Source organism: Eleutherodactylus coqui, chromosome 11 (genome assembly GCF_035609145.1).
Source record: "Eleutherodactylus coqui strain aEleCoq1 chromosome 11, aEleCoq1.hap1, whole genome shotgun sequence".
Classification (NCBI taxonomy): Eukaryota; Metazoa; Chordata; class Amphibia; order Anura; family Eleutherodactylidae; genus Eleutherodactylus; species Eleutherodactylus coqui.
The window spans coordinates 107,440,241-107,462,343 of NC_089847.1; the positions used below are offsets into that span (position 1 = coordinate 107,440,241).

Here is a 22,103-nt window from a genome sequence, read left to right on the forward strand (position 1 = left end):
ATATAAGGCCAAGTACACATGAGCAGATTTCTGCGAGATTTAGAAATCTCTTACAACCACATTTTATTCACAATAGAACACATAGCAGAAGGTGAAAGGGAGACATTTTTCCATTTAATTAAAAAATATATATAATTAACTCTTTAAGAAATAGATGGCAGCAACACATCTCACGAAAGTTGAGACAGGGATAACAAAAGGCTGGAAAACTAAGTGGCACTAATAAAAAACAGCTAGAGGATTAATTTTTTGCGAAGTGACATGACCGTGTATAAAAAGAGCATGTTAGAGAGGCAGAGTCTCTCAGAAGGAAAGATGTTCAGAGGTTCACCAATCTGTGAAAAACTGCATCTAAAAATTATGGAACAATTTCAGAAAAATATTCCTCAACGTAAAATTGCAAAGACTTTGAAAATGGAAACTGCGGCAAAATGGAAATAACCGTTTTGTGGTCAGATGAATCAAAGTTCTTTTTTAGAATCCATGGATGCCGTGTCCTGCGGATTCAAGAGGAGAAGAACCATCCAGCTCATCAGCGCACAGTTCAAAATGGTATGGGCTTGCATTATTGCCTGTGGCATGGGCAGCTTAAACATCTTGAAAGGCACTATCAATCAATGCTCATAGACTGGTAGAGTTGGAAGGAACCTCAAGCGTCTTCGGGTCCAAACCCCTGCTCAATGCAGGACTGATATGCTGGGCAGTATATAGAGGTTTTAAAACAACATATGATCTCACCTAGACAAAGTCTCTTTCAAGGAAGGTCTTGCACGTTTCAGCAAGACCATGTCAAACCACATACTGCATCCATCACAACAGTATGGCCTCACAGAAGAAAAGTCCAGGTGCTGAACTAGCCTGTCTGGGGTCCAGACCTTTCCCCCAAAAAGAAAATATTTGGTGCATTATGAAGTGAAAAATCCGGCAAAGGCGACCCAGGACTGTTGAGCAGCTAGAATCCCACATCAGACAAGAATGGGACAACATTCATCTCCCAAAACTCCAGCAATTGGTCTTCTCACTTCCCAGATGTTTACAGATATGGCCCTGCCCAACTTTTGTGAGATGTGTTGCTGCCATCATTTTCTAAATAAGTTACTTTTTTTCAAATGAAATGGAAAAACATCTCACTTTCACATTCTGATTTGTGTTCTATGGTAAATAAGATATGGTTATAATCATTGCACTCTTCTTTTCTTTACAATTATTTACATTTTACACTTTTTTCGCAATGGGGTTGTACAACGAGTAACATCCTACAACTAAGTTTCTTCTGTCTTGTTTCATAGACCAGTGTATTTCAACTTGAGTCCACAAGTTCTCCCCAACAGGTTATGGTTTCAGGATTTCCTTAGTATTCCACAGGTAATATAATTATTAATCAGTGCCTCAGAAAATTCCACAGGTGTTCTATCTACAGGATATCCATAAAAGGCATTTGGCATCACCTTTGAGCCCTATAAACTACCTTATGGGTCTCAAAGGTTGAGCGGACAGGGGTTTCGGGAAGCTGCTTTTATATACACGAGATCCACCGTTCCAGCAATGTGCCCCCCAAAAAATATCAGCAAGACATCCCTATGGCAGCATGTGTGCACACACCCTTGTGAAAAGAGTCACCATGTGTGCACGCACCGATTTCTCAGGGGCGCTGAACTGGAATGGGCGACCCAATAAGTAAAGAAAAAAAAGAAAAGCAACCTGAACCCTTCGTCCTCTCACCTTCAAGCCCCATAAACTACATTGTAGGGCTCAAAGGTGATGACTGATAGTCTTTAAATTGTGCCCTGTTGAAGTACTCGACAACTGGAGTCAAGAAGTACTACTAGAGACTTTATTTTAGGAGAAAAGCGTGATTTGGTGAAAGACAGAGATCGTGAGGGTGTATGTCCAAACGAAGAAGAAGAAAGTAGTTATTGAATGTTGGATCTATAAACCAGCTTTAGACAAACTTGGAGAAAATACCCAATACATAGTGAAGGAAATACATTATAATTGCGGGATTGCAGAGGATCTGTGGGTGTATATCTAAATTGAGAAAAACAAACTTGATGTTACCAGGAGATAGGATATTCCTTTAAACAGATGATTGGGTTGGCAATGAGTGAAGGAGACCTTTCTGCTGTAGGCTAGAACAAGCCCACAGATCGAATTGAAATGAAGTTTCGACTTTGCCTTCAAGTTGACTTTCCTCATCAGTTCCTGCACCCATTAATTTTATGGTCGGTGTTCCTGTAAAACGACCTCATTTAGGAGAAATGTAACGTTCCAGGTTCACCTTTTTTTCTTTTACAACACTTACTGACAAGTCCTCAACAAACGCCGTGACTGTAGAAGAAAATCACTACATTCATGCCGTTTCCAGGTCTGTCTCTGAAAGGTAACAGGTCTGTAGAAGGCCCACGGTACGTGCGGAATACAGGCTTTCCAGTCCTTCACAGCAAATCAACTGTGCTTAACAGCCAACAGAAATCGCGGCACGTAGACGAGAAAATGACAGCACATAAATCTAGTCCAGCGATAAGCAGATATTTACCAGCTTAATTCAATAGCCGCATGGCTGAATCAGGGGAAAAAACAGACAGAAATTCCTTTCTGACAGCTCATTTGTATAGCGTAGACGGTTCGTCTTTGCCTGGCTGTTTGTTCTATGCAGTTGCTCATTGTTCTTTCATGATATATCTATGTATATTTGTAGGAGCTGAATTGTATAGATTTTTTTTAACTAAACATGGACTTTAATTTCTCACGCAATACTTGAACCAGTTGTTGCATGCCGGCCGTAATTTAGAGTGTAATAACATACGCGTGGACTTCTGGATTAGTCGGAGCTTTAGGATAAAACATGTCCTCTTCAAAGATCTGGTTTATTTCCTCTTGTGACATCAAAGAACGAGGACTTGTGTACTTCAAGGATTTACGTTCTCACTTTTGCATGCAGTTCCTTTTTGTGAGAGTTAGTCAACCATTATCATAATAAAAATCATCATTAGGAGCATAAATAGGAAAACATACGATCAAAGAGAGAAGAAGGTAAAAAGTTGGAGAAACATCAGGATTCGGGAAGATGATGTGCCGAAACAAATTACTGCTGTTGGCTAAGCTTCGAGAGCAACTTTTTACTGTGCTAGTGGAGGCAAACGTCATCATCTAACCCTGAAGGGTCCTAAAGCCTGAAGACTACAACAAGGCTTGCAATCACGCCCAAAGTTTGCACTGCAAAGTATAAAAGTTCCTCTAAGTCTTCAGCCCTATAAGTTTGCCAAAAGAGCGACTGTTAGATCTCATGACAGATCTATTCTAGCAAATTTGGAGCATCTTTTCTTAGAACTCTACATTGTGCCGAGGTAGGAACCAAACTATCCCAGGCTGAGATTTACCACCTGGTATTAGTGTTAGGACTAGAGATGAGCGAGTATACTCGCTAAGGCACATTACTTGAGCGAGTAGTGCCTTAGCCGAGTATCTCCCCTCTCGTCTCTAAAGATTCGGGGACCGGCGCGGGTGACAGGTGAGTTGCGGCGGGGAACGCGCGGGGGGGGAGAGAGATCTCCCCTCCGTTCCTCCCCGCTCTCCCCCGCCGCTCACCACCCCCGCTGGCCCCCGAATCTTTAGAGACGAGTGGGGAAATACTCGGCTAAGGCACTACTCGCTCATCTCTAGTTAGGACCCAACTGAGCTTGGTACCTGGGCGATGGTAGATGGGCCAATGTAATTTGATCAAATGATATACCAAGAACCTTGCATTATTTAATGTAGTTAGAGTATTTATTATAGGTATGTATACCTCTGATAGTAAATGTATTTTGCGTGCTGTTGCCACTTTTTGGTTTCTGCTTCTATGTATGTTGCAGCCATGGTTTAACGCGCACCTATAGATTTCTATTGAGATATATTTCCATTGGGTAGTGCTGACCTAGTTTATCTTTTTTGTTCCTCCAAGTAATATGCATTGACAACTGGGTGTTGCCATTCACCTTGTCAAAGAGGCATGTCCCTACAGTCAGCACTAATTGGACTGTGTTAAGAACACCCCCCATTGGTTACACCCAACTGTCAATTAATTCATAAATTTCGAGGAGAAATAACAGAGGAACAACAATGCAGAGTAAACAGAAAAGATGCTTCAAAATTGGTATTTTATAGAGAATACAAGTATTTACTAAAGCAGACATTTCAGGAGAGCAGACAGGTCTTCTTTAAAGAGCACTCATGTAAGGTTATCTACGTGGGAAGGGAAATTATACATCCCCGTTACATACTAAATGGGAAATCACTGGGCAAAACTGATGCGAAAAAGAATTTGGGGATCTTAGCCAACTGCAAACTCAACTGGACCAACTGGTGTCAGGCAGCTGCTGCAAAGGCTATAATCGATCATGGGGTACATCAAAAGAGTTCTAGGGGCACACAACGAGAAAATTGTTCCTTCTCTTTAGAAATCACTGGTCAGACCACACATGGAATATTGTGTACAGTTTTTAAGCATCACGACTCAAGAAGAACATACAATAGTTTGAGCGGGTTCAAGGGCAGGCAACTAAAGTAATAAATGGAATGGATGGACTACTATGTCCAGAAAAGTTATACAAATTGGGGTTATTTAGCTTAGAAAAGAGATTGTTAAAAGGGGTTTTCCGTGAAAACACTATTGATGACGTATCCCGAGGATAGGTCATCAACAGTTGATGGACTGGGATTTGCTGCTCGGAACCTGCTCCTCCAACCCTTGTGTAGTAGCTGGAGCTTGTAACTGCAGGCGCAGCTCTCATTAAAATCAATGGGAGTTGTACCCGCTGTTACAAGCGCCGGCCACTACAAAAGGTATGGGGTTGGAACAGCAGCCTTCACTCCATACTTTTGTGTATTTCAGTGCTGGCAGCAGGTGCCCAAGCGGCAGACCCCAACTGATCAACTATTGAAGACCCATTGCACGGATACGTCATTAATAGCATTTCCCTGGAAACCCCCTTTAGGGGTGACCTAATAACTATGTATAAATATATCAGCGGTCAATACAAAGATCTCTCCCAACATTATGTATACCCAAGACTGCGACTGTAACAAGGGGGCGCTCTCTAAGTCTAGAGCAAAAAAATCATAGAAAGGGGTTCTTTACTGTATAAGTAGTGATATTATGGAACTCTCTGCCTGAGGACGTGGTGATGGCGAATTTGATAAAAAGGTTTAAGAGGGGCCTGGGTGCCTTTCTTGAGTATAATAATATTACATGTTCTAGTCACCAATGACTTTTAGAAGGGTGGTGATCCAGGGATTATTCCGATTGCCAGACTTGGAGTCGGGAAGGATTTTTTCCCCCCTAAAATGAAGAAAATTGGCTTCTACCTCATTTTTTTGCCTTCCTCTGGATCAGCATTGCTGAATAGGCGGAACTGCATGAATATACTGTATGTCGACTTCAGCCTTACATACTACGCTACTTTGTCTTGTCCATCAACATTTGCTGTCAGCAGACTTTCAGGCTGCCCTTATAGACATTAGAAAGATTTCAACATGCTGATCTTTTGTTTCTCCAGGAAATAAGCCCCTCGCAGAGGTGTCTGACAGCATCCTATTCCCCTCAACACACCGCAATAAACACGCACACACATGTCGAGAATTCATGTTTAAAGAGGGGAGGTAGGGGGGCTGTGGATATAGCCGACTCTTGGACAAGAGTATATTGCCATACACATGTTGACGGCTTGATAGCATTAGGGAAGAACTTGGATATTGTTTAAACATAGCTTAGATTACTAAGAGTCAGTCAACAGGATATGGATTTGGTTAAAAAAAAAAAAAAAAAAAAAATTCAGCTGCTTGGCCCTTTTTGGATAGGACCGGTCTCACACAGGGACGGGTCAGATTCCGCATGTGGGAGCCCGCAGCGGAATCCAGCTCTGTCCCTAGCTGGCGACTCCGTGTACCTTATTTACTCCGTGATGCGGACGATCGCGGGCATTCATCGTCGGTCATGTGAAGTACAGATTTTTTTAAAATGATGACGCGGGTACCTGCAGCCTAGTCGCAATGTCAATTGCGGATGGGTTGCGGGTCAAACAGCTTCTAATGACTTCAAAGTAAGCCATCCGTGCGGTATCCGCACAAAAATAGAACATGCTGCGATTTTATTTCCGCTTCACTCATCTGAGCGGATATACGAACGTTCTATTCTTTTAATGCGTGCGGAATACAGCTTATCGTCCACGCGGGTGACGATTGCGGATATAGCAATAGAAATCCGGTCGTGTGAGAATGGTTGTTACAAAATTTAGACTTCCAGCAATGAGTTTGACCACTGGCAGGCTACATTTATGGCGGGCTTCTCGCTCAGTGCTATGTGAAGCTCCGAGTGGGGAGCATTTACACGCAACAAGCAGCCAGCTATATTCACTTTCATTCAGCATAAAAACTAATGACAAGTGAACGAATAGTGAGCAATTTTTTTGAATTTGCACTGCTCGATTATCGCTCAAAGTCTATAAAAAACTCGAGACTTGGTCAACTGCCTGATATACCTTGGCATATAGGGGAATCCTTAGCAAGAGGAGCACAGCCAAAGATGGAATGAGTCAGCCGTTCTGTATCTCCCATTTACATTAAATGTGCTGTCCCACTTCTAGCCATTTAGCTGTAGGAAGCAGACAGCTCCGTTCATTGCGCAGTGGCCCAGGATGGTACTGCAGGCTGAGTCCTGCTTACTGCAATAGGATTCAGTCTGCACTACCCACCTGGGCCACTGCGAAATGCATAGAGCTGCATGCATTTTGCAGTCTACTTCCTGAAACAAATTAACTAAAAAGTGTGAAACCCCTTTAATAGGCAGAACCAGATATGTATTGCCACTTCTCTACAGGCTAACCTAATCATTTTTAGCTTGTTGTAGTTTTACTAAAGAAAGCTACGTTCTTGATCAAAGGACAAAAATGTGCACCTGAACCACAGGGTGCAGGGTATACCGTATTACTTGCTCTTTTTCTTTTCTACCGATGTCCCTCCAATCAGCCAATTCCAGGCCTCGTTTACGGCCAATCAGAGACCTGGTGAAATTCACTGTGGGAATTAGACATTTTGAAGATTGTGTTAGCCATCTTGGATGACCAAAAACTGAGAGAACTTGGAACCAGCCGATCGGTGGGACCCCGTCACAGAAGACCAACAACAGGTAATAGATCTGGTCCCTCTGGTCCCAGGACAAGATTTCATCCATAGATCAGATGGTCACTTTATCCAAGTGTTGTGAACCACAGGATTGGCAAATCATGCCCATCATTCTAGCTGAAGCACAAATAACTGGACTGAAGAGTTATCTTAGGCTGTGTTCACACTAGCATTGAGGCTTCCAATAAAGGGGTTGTCTGGGACTTTGGGCATTTTTTTCTATTGCTGACCTAGTCTCAGAATAGGCCAGCGCTGACCATATTGAAAGCAGTGCCAGGAAACAGCTGATCCCGAATGGCAAACCTTTGACGATCATCTATTGATGACCTATTCTGTGAATTTACCATCGTTAGTAAAAATGACCAAAGTTCCGGGCAACCCCTTTAAAATCATAAGCCACGACGCTCTGCCAGATCCATTATGCAACAAAGCCCAGTGGACCCCTTTTGATGTACAATGGTGAAAAATGAAGAATAGTGCTGCATGAATAATTCTCTCGTTAAATATTATGGAATTTGTAAGAAACACTCCAATGCAAATGTGAGCAGAGCCAAATTTAGGACTATTATGAGAAGACCAAGCTCCTTGAAAAAGACAATTATCGTATATATACGCAGATATTAGCCGGCGTGATGTCCCTGGCGTGATGCTCTCCCCGGCGGTGCAGCAAGCTGCTTCAGACTTCTTCCCGCTGTCATCTCCCTGGCTTGGTTTGGAATTCCCTTGCCGTCAGCACTGTGTGAGGAGGCGCTGTGATTGGATCGAGCGCCAGCCAATCACAGCCGGCGCTCAGTAAACCAATCACAGCCATTCAGTGATGTCACAGACGCCGGCTGGGAGGTATTGCGCTTTTTTTTTACCTCACTCGAGTATAAGCTGAGGGGGGCTTTTTCAGCATAAAAAAAATGTGCTGAAAAACTCGGCTTATACTCGAGTATATACGGCATGTTTGAAAGAGCTGAAGAAAAACAAGGAAGACGACGAACCAACAACAAAAAGTATGCATATTGTCTGGAAAGTCTGTAGACCAAACAGAAGACACAACAATATGAAGAATAGCCCGGTTTCACGTCCGGTCGGAGGTTCCGTCGCAGATCTGGCTCAAAACACCGGAAGAAATAGCGCCACATGCAGCGCATTTTTTTTCCATTCAAAAGCCGGGCACCTGAGCAGAAACCAGTCATAATTAGAGATGAGCGAGCATACTCTCTATGGGCAATTACTCGAACGAGCATTGCCCTTAGCGAGTACCTGCCCGCTCGGGAGAAAAGATTCAGCTGCCGGCGGCGGGCAGGGAGCAGCAGGGAGCAGCGGGGAGATCTCCCTCTCTCTCCCCCGCTCCCCCCTGCTCACTGCCGCAACTCACCTCTCACCCGCGCCGGCAGCCGAACCTTTTCTTCCGAGCGGGGAGATACCCGCTAAGGACAATGCTCGATCGAGTAATTGTCCTTAGCGAGTGTGCTCGCTCATCTCTAGTCATAATCAATAGGGTCCGTTCGGCACTGTTCGGTTCCAATCGGAGAGGGAGCCATTCGGCTATGGGCGTTCCCCTCTCCCTCTTCCCAAACGGAGCAGGAAAGCTGAACTGCAGGCGTGAAACCATCCTTATAAAGGATAAAATCAATTTACAGTCATTTAACATACTCGTTTTTACATTACCTTATTAATAAAGTAATGATTCTAAACAAGACTACCGTATTAGATGACGGCACTCATTGGCTAAATTTACGACGTTTCATGCAAGATCAGAAGATCTCCTGGCAACATCCACAAAAGCCGTTTTATAAATCATCCTAATAATTTACTGTACAGCAGGAATTAACAATGGCTCGGGTTAATGTACAACTTGATTACTATTTTGAGCCTCCATCTGGCACACACTTCAATACTATTGTTTCCACATGATAGGCTGGGTCTGACTTATAAAGCAGTCACACCTTTACATACCAGTGCTGTGTCTGAACACGCACGGCACGGCTTCCAGATAAATGCTTCTACAGTTGTGTATACACTGCGGTGACAGATCCTACCATGTAAAGGACTCAAGTGATGCGCTAAATGGTCTCACCTAGACACTTTGTGTTCTTGGAAAAGTAAGCTCCAACCTACCTATGGAATCTGTCATTAATAGTATTTCCCTGGAAACCCCCTTTAAGGGGTGACCTAATAACTATGTATAAATATATCAGGGGTCAATACAAAGACCTCTCCCAACATTATGTATACCCAAGACTGCGACTGTAACAAGGGGGCGCTCTCTATGTCTAGAGCAAAAAAAAAAAATCATAGAAAGGGGTTCTTTACTGTAGAAGTAGTGATACTATGGAACTCTCTGCCTGAGGACGTGGTGATGGTGAATTTGATAAAAAGGTTTAAGAGGGGCCTCGCCAAAACCTAATGCCACACAACGGGTGTGAACCTACTGTGCCACCGAATGATTTGGCTTTGGGCTACTCCTAAGGGTAGCACCTAGAAAACCCCCTAATGTTCACCCTTTAAACCCTTTTTCAGGGATCTGATCTTAGCTGCAGTGGCCCCTAAGTTGTTAACCCAATGTCCATGGGCGGATTTGAATTTCGGAATCCACGTGGGTGCAGTTCAAGCTGCCTATAGGGAAACGTGGACGTCTACGTCTGAATTTTAGCATGTAGATTTGATTTGTGCACCTTTGAGTGTGGAAATCAAATCGCAGCACCCTCAATTTCAGTGCGGTTCCCTCACAGATGGCTTCCATTGAAGTCAATGGAAGTCGTCCAATTCGCGCCCTGTCCGCGATTGACTTTGTGGTTGGGCTGCAGATTCTACGAGAAAGAAAGAGGGGTTTTTTTGGTCGCTTCCGCACACATCCGCAGTGAAGACCCGGGTAGGTATGAACGGTCCTCGGCCGCAGGCAGGGACAGATTCCGCTGCGGGTTCATGCATGCAGAACCCGACCCGCCTGTGGACATGAGGCCTAAGTATAGCCTCGTGCAGTGGTAGCTGACATGAACAGGTTAAAAACACGACAGCGTGGTTCTAGAGGGACAGGCACAAAAGGTAGTCGATAAAATGGGCTGAAGTCAGGACAGCTGGAGTTCATGCAAAGCAGAGTGACAAGCAAAAGGTCAGAGCAGGCGGCAATCAAGCAAAACATGGTCAATTAACAAGCCGAGGTCAGGATATGAAAAAAGCGGGAAAGCTGGGTGAACAAATACAGGTCAAAACCAAGAATCAGGCAGTTATCAATATACCTTTGCGGAACCTATTACTAAGGCCTGACTCGAGTGTGGGAGAGTACCTTAACCCTTTCCAATCCACTGTCTGAAGTCTGAAGACATTATGATTGAAGCCTGTACAGCTTCAATGTTAGAAGACGTCTGGCAGGGTATTCTTACTGTATATTACTGGCCATTCTGTTGTCAGGGGCCTCTCCAACATGTCCCATACTGCAGTACCGGCTCTAGCCAGCAGATGGTGCCATTGTAAAATGACAGAAAGAGAAAGCCCCCTAGAAACCCCTGAATTCCAAATTGGATTGCAAAGGGTTAAACGAATAGGAAACACCAGAATTGGATGGGGGAAAGGAAAGCTGGGTGCACACGCTGTCTAAAGTCATGGCTGATTAGTGGGAAATTATTATGTTTTTACATCTTTCAGTGTCTGCACTTCAATGGCTAAGCCTACAAACCCAGGGCCACTAGAACTATATAGCAAAAGGTGCATCTGCATCGAGTCGCCTGACAGCGAGCAGTACTATTTTCTACTAAGGAGTGGGCCTGGTGCACTGGGCCCTGTACATACAGTACGCACATACTTCCCATGACTGTAAACAACATGGATCAAACTTGATCGTTCCTCTTTTCACTGCCAACATTCAGTATTCTTAAACTTCTATATTACTTGCAATCAAGATAAACAATATATAATTACATCATTTTTATTTTCAGTCATCTCATACTTTATCAAGATAGAAAGCCATTGTCCTGAACAACGGTTAATGTGACCTCTTGGTGTAGACACAACAATATCATTAATCAGGATATATCTGAAGGTTAACCAATTACAGCATTTCACAATTGCTATGGCTTTGTCTGGGCAATCTTCTGTATGTCAATGCAATCTATACCAGGTCATGGCGCACCTTGCTCCCTCCCACACACTGATAGAAGATGCAGAAATCCAAAGTTTGTAACAAACAAGCCATGCCAGACTAATCTAATTTCCTTGTATGACAGAATCACCGACTGGGTTCATCAGGGGGATGCGGTGAATATAGTGTATCTTGACTTTAGTAAAGCATTTGACAAAGTATCTCATACCATACTTATTGGAAAAAGGACCAAATATGGGATTGACAAGGCAACTGTTAGGTGGATTCACAACTGGCTGAGTGATCATACTCAAAGAGTGGTCATAAATGGCTGCACATCCAAGTGGAAGAATGTATCAAGTGGGGTACCACAAGGCTCTGTCCTAGGCCCAGTGTTGTTCAACATTTTTATAAATGATCTGGAGGAGGGAATTGATGGGAAACTGATCAAATTTGCAGATGACACAAAGCCAGAAGGGATGGCTAACACTTGAGAAGAGAGAGATAGAGAGTTTAAAAAGATCTAGAAAAGCTTGAACAGTAAGTGGCGACTAACAGAATGGTATTTAGCAAGCAGAAATGTAAACTCCTACATCTGGGTAAGAAAAATGAGAAAAAACAAAACAAAACGAAAAAAAACACAACATACAAAATGGAAGGAATTGAGCTAAACAGCAGCACATGTGAAAAAGACTTGGGTATACTGAACACGAGTCAACAGTGTGATGCAATAGCAAAAAAAGGCAAACAATTCTGGAATGTATTAAGAAAATCATTGAGTCTAGATCAGGTAATTATCCCCTTCTACTTTTCCTGAGGCTACCTACACACGGCCAAGCACAATATCAGGCCGTGAAACTTGGGCTGATATCGTGCTCATGAACGCAAGGGTGTCCTCGCAGATACGAGGCGTTTTTGTGTCAAAACACCTTCCAGCACATCAGTATAGTTACGATCCTGCGACGCAGCTTTCAGCACAAATCTTGCGAGATTTTCGCGGCTGTGTGAAAGTAGTCTAAGGGCTTTTACCCACTAGCATTTCTTTTTTTTAATGCTGCGATATCACTACGTTTTTTTTCAATGGGACTTTCTAATGTTAAAATCGCATCGCACAAAAATCGCAAGTTTGTGCTTTTTGCGATTCTTGCATGATGCGATTTTAACATTAGAAAGTCCCATTGAAAAAAACGTTGCGATATCGCAGCGTTAAAAAAAGACGCTAGTGGATAAAAGCACTTAGTCAAACCTTATCTGGAATGCTGCATCCAGTTCTGGGCACCCCAGTTTAAAAGACATTAACAAACTGAAGCAAGTTGATAGTAGAGTTACCAGGATGTTGAGTGGTCTGAAAATCATGTCCTATGAGGAACAGTTGAAGGATCTGAGAATGTTTAGCTTGCAAAAAAAAAAAGCTGTCTACAAATATCTGAGGGGCTACACAAGAAAAGACTAGAAGGGATGGGATGAAACTGAATGGGAGAAGACAAAGATTAGATATTAAAAAAAGCTTTCTGAGAGTGAGTGTGATCAATGTGTGGAACAGGTTACCACAGGAGGTGGCGAGTTCTCCTTCAATAGAAGTCTTCAAACAAAGGCTGGACAAATATCTGTCTGGGATGATCTAGTGAATCCTGCAATGAGCAGGGGGTTGGACCTGATGACCCTGGAGGTCCCTTTCAATTTCAGATTCTGACTTATTGATTGACCCACCATTTTACCCTTTCACTATTATAAATGCAAATGAGTCAAGCCATATCACTGCTCTTTTGTGTGTATATATGTGTGTTTCTTCACATATTTTGCTATAATATATCTAATGACTCTAGTCTTGAAAGCTTGCACTGTTAAAGGGGTTGTCCCGCGGCAGCAAGTGGGTCTATACACTTCTGTATGGCCATATTAATGCACTTTGTAATATACATTGTGCATTAATTATGAGCCATACAGAAGTTATAAGAAGTTTTTCACTTACCTGCTCCGTGGCTGGCGTCCTCGTTTCCATGGAGGCCGTCTAATTTTCGGCGTCTAATGGCCAAATTAGACGCGCTTGCGCAGTCTGGGTCTTCTTCTTTCCTCAATGGGGCCGCTCGTGCTGGATGCCGGCTCTGTGTAGCTCCGCCCCGTCACGTGCCGATTCCAGCCAATCAGGAGGCTGGAATCGGCAATGGACCGCACAGAAGCCCTGCGGTCCACCGAGAGAGAAGATCCCGGCGGCCATCTTCAGCAGGTAAGTAAGAAGTCACCGGAGCGCGGGGATTCAGGTAAGCACTCTCCGGTGTTCTTTTTTAACCCCTGCATCGGGGTTGTCTCGCGCCGAACGGGGGGGGGGGGGGGGTTGAAAAAAAAAACCCGTTTCGGCGCAGGACAACCCCTTTAACATCATTTCTCTTTCTTAGCCATTGAGATAATATATCTACAAGATGATTCTATTTCTCTGAGAGCAATAACATTTTTTTGAATAAAATTTAATCGATAGACAGCTATTTCTTTAGGGACTCTATTCAGACCGGCGTTGTATGGCTGGATTGGCGCATTGCCAATGTGGTTCCAATATACAAAAAGTGGTCAAGAAGAAAGCCTGGTAACTACAGGCCAGCAAGTCTCACTTCAATAATTGGAAAAATATTTGAGCCGTTCCTGAGAGATGCTATCATGGAATACCTCAAGGAAAACAACGGAATTACTCCTCATCAGCATGGGTTCATAAGGCGACGATCATGTCAAACCAACTTGATCAGCTTTTACAACGAAGTAAGTTCTATGCTGGACCTAGGAGAGTCTATTGATCTTGTATATCTAGATTTTACTAAAGCATTTGACACATTTCCACATAATAGGCTGATATATAAAATGAGACAGCTCAGTCTGGGAGAAAACGTGTGTATCTGGGTAAAGAACTGGCTCAGAGGGTGGTAATAAATGGTTTGTGCTCTGATTGGGCCACCGTTGCTAGTGGAGTGCCACAGGATTCCGTATTAGGCCCCATTCTGTTCAATATATTTATCAATGTATAGATAGATCTGATAGAGGGACTGCACAGTAAAATATTGATATTTGCTCATGATACAAAATTATACAAGATAATTAATACAACAGAGGATAATATGCGACTACAAAAAGGACCTACCGTATTTTACGGCGCATAAGACAACTTTTTAACCCAGGAAAATCTTCTCCAAAGTCGGGGGTCGTCTTATACGCCGGACTAACTACCTGTAGAGAGAGAGGAGAAAAAAAAAAAAAAAAAGATACTCACGTCCCGCGGCGTTCTGCGATGATCTGCGGCTGCAGGCTGTCGCTCCCTCCTCCACACCAACAGAACATTTCTTTCTGGATGCAGGGCTTGAATGTCCCGCTTCCAGAAAGCTAATGCTCTGATTGGCTAACTCAGTGCGGCGTCAGCCAATGAAAGCCGGCGCTGATGTCAGGGTGTGCTGCTGGGATCTGTAGTACTAAGGTTCCTAGCAGCACATCTCACAGGTGAGGGTTAATTGAGCTGGCTGGGTGTGGTATTCTCCAGCAGCCAATCCGCTTTAGTCTGCAGCACATAAGAACCAGCATCTTTATTAGGGCGATGTCCCCGCTTAGGTAGGGCCATGCCATTCTCCCTGTAGCACAGGGCCAGTTTGCCTGAAACCTGTGTGTATCCGTCTCTTTGATCACCGTGTGGGCCCTGTGCTTAGTTTGCCCACACGATCGTAACAGCTGAGTTAACCAATCACAGCCATTCAATGATATCAAGGTTAGGCAAATGGACAGGAGAAACAGATGTCACCAACATACACTAAATGGGGTACTGCTAGGGAAAAGTGATATGGAAAAAGCCCTGGGGGTACTTGTGGACTGTAGGCTTAACTAAAGCAATTAATGCCAGTCAGCTGCTGCAAAGGCAAATAAAGTCCTAGGGTCTATTAAAAGAGGTTTGGGGGTGAGGGACAAGAACATTATCCTCCCATTATATAAGGCACTTGTCAGGCCTCACATGGAATACTGCGCACAGTTCTGGACACCGGTGCTCAGGAAAGATGTTGCAGTGCTTGAGGGGGTCCAAAGACAGGCAACTAAATTAATAAAACAGAATAGGAGGACTGGAATACCCAAAAAGGCTGTCAGAATTAGGATTATTTACCCTGAAAAAAAGGCGGTTAAGGGGTGACCAAATAACTATGCATAAATACATGAGGGGACAATACAAGGATCTCTTCCAGGCTCTCTTTATACCCAGGACTGCTTTGGTAACAAGAGGGCATCCGGTACGTCTAGAGGAAAGCAGGTTTCATCACGAACACAGAAGGGGGTTCTTTACTGTAAGAGCAGTGAGACTGTGGAACTCTCTGCCTGAGGATGTGGTGATGACAAAATCCATAGATGAGTTTGAGAGGGGACTAGATGTCTTCTGAGAGCGCTATATTACAGGATGTAGACATTACATAGACAGAAGGGTTGTTGATCAGGAAAACTTTCAACTGCTGGACTTGGAGTCAGGAAGGAACCTTCTCTGAAGAGTGTTGATCCAGGGATTATTCTGACTGCCATGATGGAGTTGAGAAGGATTTTTCTCCCCAGGGCGGGGTAAATTGGCTTCTGCCTCATTGCGGGTTTTTTTTTTTGCCTTCCTCTGGATCAATGAGGGGGTGGTGGGACAGGCTGAACTGGATTTACATTTGTCTTTTTTCAGCCTAGCATACTATGTTACTATGTAATAGGGTATTTTACCTTAAAGCTACCCATACACCTTCAATAACGGTCTTCTGACATGCGTTTCCCAGCTCCCCCATACTCACGAGCATTTGACTCTGCCACGTGTGATTATGCAGTTAGGCTGCAGCCCAACAGCTCTGGTGGCAGCGTATCTCTCAGGGTACAAAAGGATCTGGTATGGAAATCTAATGTCCCAGATCATTCAGACTCCCCCATACACACTGAAGAAACATCCAGCTCTGCCGCTATCCATGGGTTCAGACGACTAAATTCTAATACTGCATATATTTCTATTCAAGAAGTAGCTACGCAGGTCAAGGTTGCAAGAAAATATAATCAATGATCCTGCACAGGTGTAAAAGGTTAATTTCCTTCAGATTCTGGATAATTTGAGTCCAGGGGTGATAAAAACATTCCATTTTAAATCTTTTTATACATATACACGAGGGGCGATTTACAAAACATACTGTCACCAGAATTCTGGCATAAAAAAACACTAACTTTTGCAAAAGTTGTACTTGCAGCTTTTTGGGTTTTTTTTAGAACCTTTGACGCTTTTCTAAAAAGTAGGTAGGGCTTATTGGAAGGAGGCGTGGCCACCTGCAGACTAAAGACTTTCTATGATTTACACCAGAAGCTGGCCTGACTTACAGCAAAAATCTATGCCCTCTGGCTAGTGTAGATGTGACTCTCTGGCACACAGCCAGCTAGAGATGCGGCAAATTTATTAAAAAGGCATGCGCTTCTTAATACACTTGGCCTATGAAATGCTTGTCTTACAGTCTGAACAAATAGAAAGGATGTTGTTTTACTTTTTACAGTCTAGTTAAAATTTTCCTGGTAACCATAACTTTAACCCGTTTAGGACCAGCCACCGTAAATTTACGGCAGCTGGTCCTGGGCTTAGAGCACCGCCGATAGTAAAATTATGGCGGTGCTTTAAGTCTCCTTCCAGTCAGAGGCAGGAACGGGTTATCAGCTGTTAGGAACAGCTGATAACCCGGAGCAGAAGGCAGGAGGGGTTTTTAACCCTTCCTGCCTTCTGCTTCCCCGATATACAGTGAGCACTGTATGGGGAAAGTGAAAGTAAGATGTTCTTTCACTACGGGAGCCTCGGGGGGGGGGGGGGGGGGGGGGGGTCTTGTGACCTCCCGGGATTCCCTGCTATGCAGAGCTGGAGGGTTAGACTTAGACCCTGGCAGCTCTGCAGGTGACTAATGTCACCACAGGGGTTGCTTTCCCCTGTAACTAGGGCTCCTATGGACGCCCCAGCTACAGTGGGAAAGTGTCAAATAAAGGAAAAAAAACAAATGTGAATGTCCCCAGAGGTCTTATATGACGTCATGGGGGACATAGATAGTAAAAAACACAATTACATAAATAAGTAAAACAAAATAACAGAATAAAACAACAATATATACAAAAGAAAGAGAATAACACAAAGCAGACGCCAACAAAAACCACCGCCGTATGCGCCCTGTAAACCAAAACCATACTATATATCAAAATGTCCGAAACAAGTAGAGGAACCCGTTCCCATACTTTATTTTAGTGTGAATATAAAAATAATTTAAAAAAAAATTATGTTAAAACGATTTTTTTTAGCTTTTTACCCCCCAATAAAACTAAAAAAACGGACAAAAAAGTAAGTGAAAAAGATTTTTAAAAAAATAGTCCTATATGTCACGGAAAAAAAAACCGCAGCAAAAATAATTTTGGTAGCTAAAGGAAAAAAAATAGAGCAGTAAAACCGCCACATGGGTAAAATCCCTAAAAAGTGTCTGGTCCTTAAGGTACAAAACAGCCTGGTCCTTAAGGGGTTAAAATATACTTTTTAGGTCAAGCGATCAGACCCAAAGTGTGTTTTTCCCTCCCCCCCCCCCCCCCTGCTCCCCCTCTGTCCCCACAGTTTTCCCCACCACCACCAGTCAATGTAGTACATACGTACGGCGTGGACTTAGAAGAATGGAAACTGTCGGCTTATGCATGCCGAAAAGCTGAGTGCATGGGGCATGTATAGCAGCATGTGGCGGTACTGTGGCTCCTTATTACATACCCGCTGTCGGTTGCACAACCATAAAAGTCAGGGGAGGCCTCTTACACCTCATGATTCAGTCTTTTGCTCGGTGTTAGTTTTCCAGGTCACTGTGGCTTTTTCTTCCTGTATGACTGTTATAGGTTGTTGATACATTTTAAATAATGTTCTTTGCAGACGCCTTTTAAATTTTATGTATTGTTTTAGAGGTTCTTCGTATTTATTCTACTCTAGATTATATTACGTATTATGACTTATCAATTATCATCAGTTCAGGGTCAGATGACCTCCCAAAAAGCTGTAGCCATTAGTAGCAAACCAAAACGGGCTACTAGTCTCGGAGCCCAAAAACAACAGGAAGAAAAGAAAGAAGGGGGAAAAGGACAGAGAATAGAAAGAACCACCCTCCCCCATAGAAACTGAACAGTGCCTTTACTAGATTACACATCTGTCCCAAGCCTTCCGACCGAGTCAGGGATAGCGATATGGAGAGGCCCTTAAACCGAGCCCCGATCACATGTCAGAGCTGGTAATATCTCTAACTAAGGCCTCATGTCCACGGGGAAAATCAGGCCCGCCGTGGATTCTTCATGTAGAATCTGCAGCGGGTCCCTCCTGCCCCGCGGACATGAGGCTGAAAATCAGAATAAACTCACCTGCTCCAGACGATGCGGATCTTCCTTCCTTTGCGGCCGGATCTTCTTTCTTCGGCCCGGCGGATGTGCACGGCATCCGCCGGGCCGAAGAGAGAAGATTCGGCCGCGAAGGAAGGAAGATCCGCATTGTCCGGAGCAGGTGAGTTTAATTCTGGTATGGGTCTCCAGCGGATCCGGGCGGCTTCCATTGGCTTCAATAGAAGCCTGCGGGAGCCGTCCCCGTGGGAGACCCGCACGAAAATGGAGCATGTCCATTTTTTTTCCTGCATGGAGATCCGCGCCTGACGGGAAAAATGACATCCGCAGGTATTTAACTACCTGCGGGTGTCCAATGCATCCCTATGGGGTGCGGATCCGCGTGCGGGAGAAACGCTGCAGATTTTAATTCTTCTTTTCCCCGTGGACATGAGGCCTAAGAGTGCTCAGGCAGGTCGTGGGCTACTGCAACTGCAGGAAAGTGCAGAAGGTTCCCCCAGGGATTATGTCAGAGAGGTCACTCCCCCTATGAAGCTTCCAGAATGCAGACTCTGCAGCAAATGTGGATTATCCCACAAGGGAGCATGCGGGGAACACGTGACTTCCTCCACAGAGTTAGCTGCAAGGCCTTATGCCATATCTTAAGTGTTACCAGAATGGGGGCAATAGGAGAGGAGAGGCCACATCGACTGGAACTTAAAGGGGTTGTCTCATGAAAGCAAGTGGGGTTATACACTTCTGTATGGCCATATTAATGCACTTTGTAATGTACATCGTGCATTAAATATGAGCCATACAGAAGTTATTCACTTACCTGCTCCGTTGCTGGTGTCCTCGTCTCCATGGTGCCGTCTAATTTCGGGGTCTTCTTGCTTTTTTAGACACGCTTGCGCAGAAGGGTCGTCTCCTTCTGGTCGGTCCGGGCACGAGCTGCGTTCTGGCTCCGCCCCCTTCTACGCATCATCGTGTAGCTCCGCCCCATCACGTGTGCCGATTCCAGCCAATCAGGAGGCTGGAATCGGCAATGGAACGCACAGAGCCCATGGTGCACCATGGGAGAAGACCCACGGTGCACCATGGGAGAAAACTGCAGTGCATCCCTGGGAAAGGACCGGCGGCCATCTTGGGAGAAGAATTTTATAAGTTCATCTTTCATCACACCGGTGAGTAGCAAGCGGTTTAAAAACCGCTTTAAAATGCTATTTTATGCCAGGGGGGGGGGGGGGGTGACAGGGGGAATGGGCTAATGTAAAATTTTGATGTTTGCCGCGAGACAAACCCTTTAACTTTAGTAACAATCTTCTATAAATTGATCAGCATTACTCGTTTCTCAGCATATGTATATATAGTCATTTCCAAATGTTTTGCATATCTTTCATGTGGCTAATTAAGAAATTATACAAGTTATACAAGAAAGATATTCTAATAGCCAACCAATCTACTCTGAAGAGGCTGAACTCTCATCTAAAAACACAGGGGGGTAATTAGAAAACTATGTGCCCAAGGTGCAAACCACCTAGTAAAGACTTATGCAATATAATCTGCAACTTAATATTAATTCATGAAGTCGGCAATGATGTGAGAGCGTTTGATTTACAGCTTTACCTGTTCTTGTTTCTTCCAGACCCATTCCTTGTGTTGTTCTTCAGCCAAACGTTTTTTCTGCTCTTTCCTCTGTTCCCGCTTTCTTCTTTCTTCCTCTTCTTTTAATTCCTGAATCAAAGACGTAACTTAAGACGTAAGATCTAAATAGTGAAATAACAGGGTATGTTCAGACAGTGGCATCCTCGCTGGGGTCTTCTACATGGATCCCACCTCCATAGCCCCAGCTGAGCCATGGATCCGCATGCAGATTGAACCCTTTTTCAATTTGCAAATCAGCAAGTGGATTTTCAACTACGTAATCCGCATTAAGGAGTGACAGGTTTTAGATGATGTACAGACTACGGCGCAGATTCACGTGGAGCGCTTAGGAGATGTGAATTAGCTACGGATTTGATAAAGATTTCAGGTATTGGGAAAACTTTTAAACATGTCAGATTGGGGTGACATGGAAAAAAATGCATTTCTGCCATTTTTGGTCATTATGGTGAAATAAAACGGGCGTTCTCTTTTTATTCCGCGAGTCAGGCGCATTCAGACGATCGTATATCGGCTGGGTTTTCACGCCCAGCCGATATACGGTGTCTCTCTCTGCAGGGGGAGGAGACTGGAAGATCCAGGAGCAGTGCTCTGAGCTCCCGCCCCCTCTCTACCCCCTCTGCACTATTTGCAATGAGAGGGGGCGGAACAGGGGCAGGGCTAAGTTCAAGGAATTAGCTCGACCCCCCCTCCCGCCTTTCCTCATTGAAAATAGTGCAGGAAGGTGGAGAGGAGGCAGAGAGGGGGCAGGAGCTCAGAGCACTACTCCCGGCTCTTCCAGCCTCCTCCCCCTGCAGAGAGAGACGCCGTATATCGGCTGGGCGTGAAAACCCAGCCGATATACGGTCCTGTGAATGCACCCTCAGTACGATTACAGCGATACTAAGAATATGTAGTTTTTATTATATATTTTACTAAGGTTTTGCACTTTGCAGCCACATTTTGAGCCGTAACTCCTTTTTTTTTCCTCCTTTGATTAAGCTACATGAAGGCTTGTTATTTGTGGGGCGAGCTGTAGTTTAGTGGTCTATAATGGGATACGTAGGACTTTGGATCAGTAGTTATTCTGGCATTATATTTTTTTATATGACATTCAACATCGGGGATAAAAAAACGCAACATTTTGCAATTTAAGACTTTACAGAAAAGGCGATACCAATTATGTACATTTTTTATGGCTTTAATTTTTTTTTGGAAGTGAAGACTGGAAAGAGGGGGGCTGAATTTCTAATATTTTTTATTTTTTCTAAGGGTGCATTCAAACAGGTGTAATGCAGGTTTCGGTCGTGTAAAGATAAACGCAGCATATTTACACAATTGTGCGCGTTCTTGTGCAACGTATTTACGCTCTCCATATGCTTAAAGGGGTTGTCCCGCGCCGAAACGGGTTTTTTTTTTTTTTCAATAGCCCCCCCCGTTCGGCGCGAGACAAACCCGATGCATGTGTTGAAAAAAAAAAAAAACAGATAGTACTTACCCGAATCCCCGCGCTCCGGTGACTTCTTACTTACCTTGCGAAGATGGCCGCCGGGATCTTCACCCTCGGTGGACCGCAGGTCTTCTGTGCGTTCCATTGCCGATTCCAGCCTCCTGATTGGCTGGAATCGGCACACGTGACGGGGTGGAGCTACGAGGAGCAGCTCTCCAGCACGAGCAGCCCCATTCAACACGGAGAAGACCGGACTGCGCAAGCGCGTCTAATCGGGCGATTAGACGCTGAAAATTAGACGGCACCATGGAGACGAGGACGCTAGCAACGGAGCAGGTAAGTGAATAACTTCTGTATGGCTCATAATTAATGCACGATGTACATTACAAAGTGCATTAATATGGCCATACAGAAGTGTATACCCCAACTTTGTTT

General features: G+C 44.2%; 1 protein-coding gene across 3 annotated transcripts in view; it reads right to left on the minus strand.

Annotated features, from left to right (window-relative positions):
* The window catches only part of CCDC34 (coiled-coil domain containing 34), a 42,130-nt gene that overhangs the window by 14,253 nt on the left and 5,774 nt on the right, over positions 1-22,103 (minus strand). For all 3 annotated transcript variants that reach the window (XM_066583225.1, XM_066583223.1, XM_066583224.1), the window contains exon 4: positions 20,204-20,311. In XM_066583225.1, the coding sequence (XP_066439322.1) occupies positions 20,204-20,311 (108 nt within the window). The remainder of the gene's footprint in view (positions 1-20,203; positions 20,312-22,103) is intronic.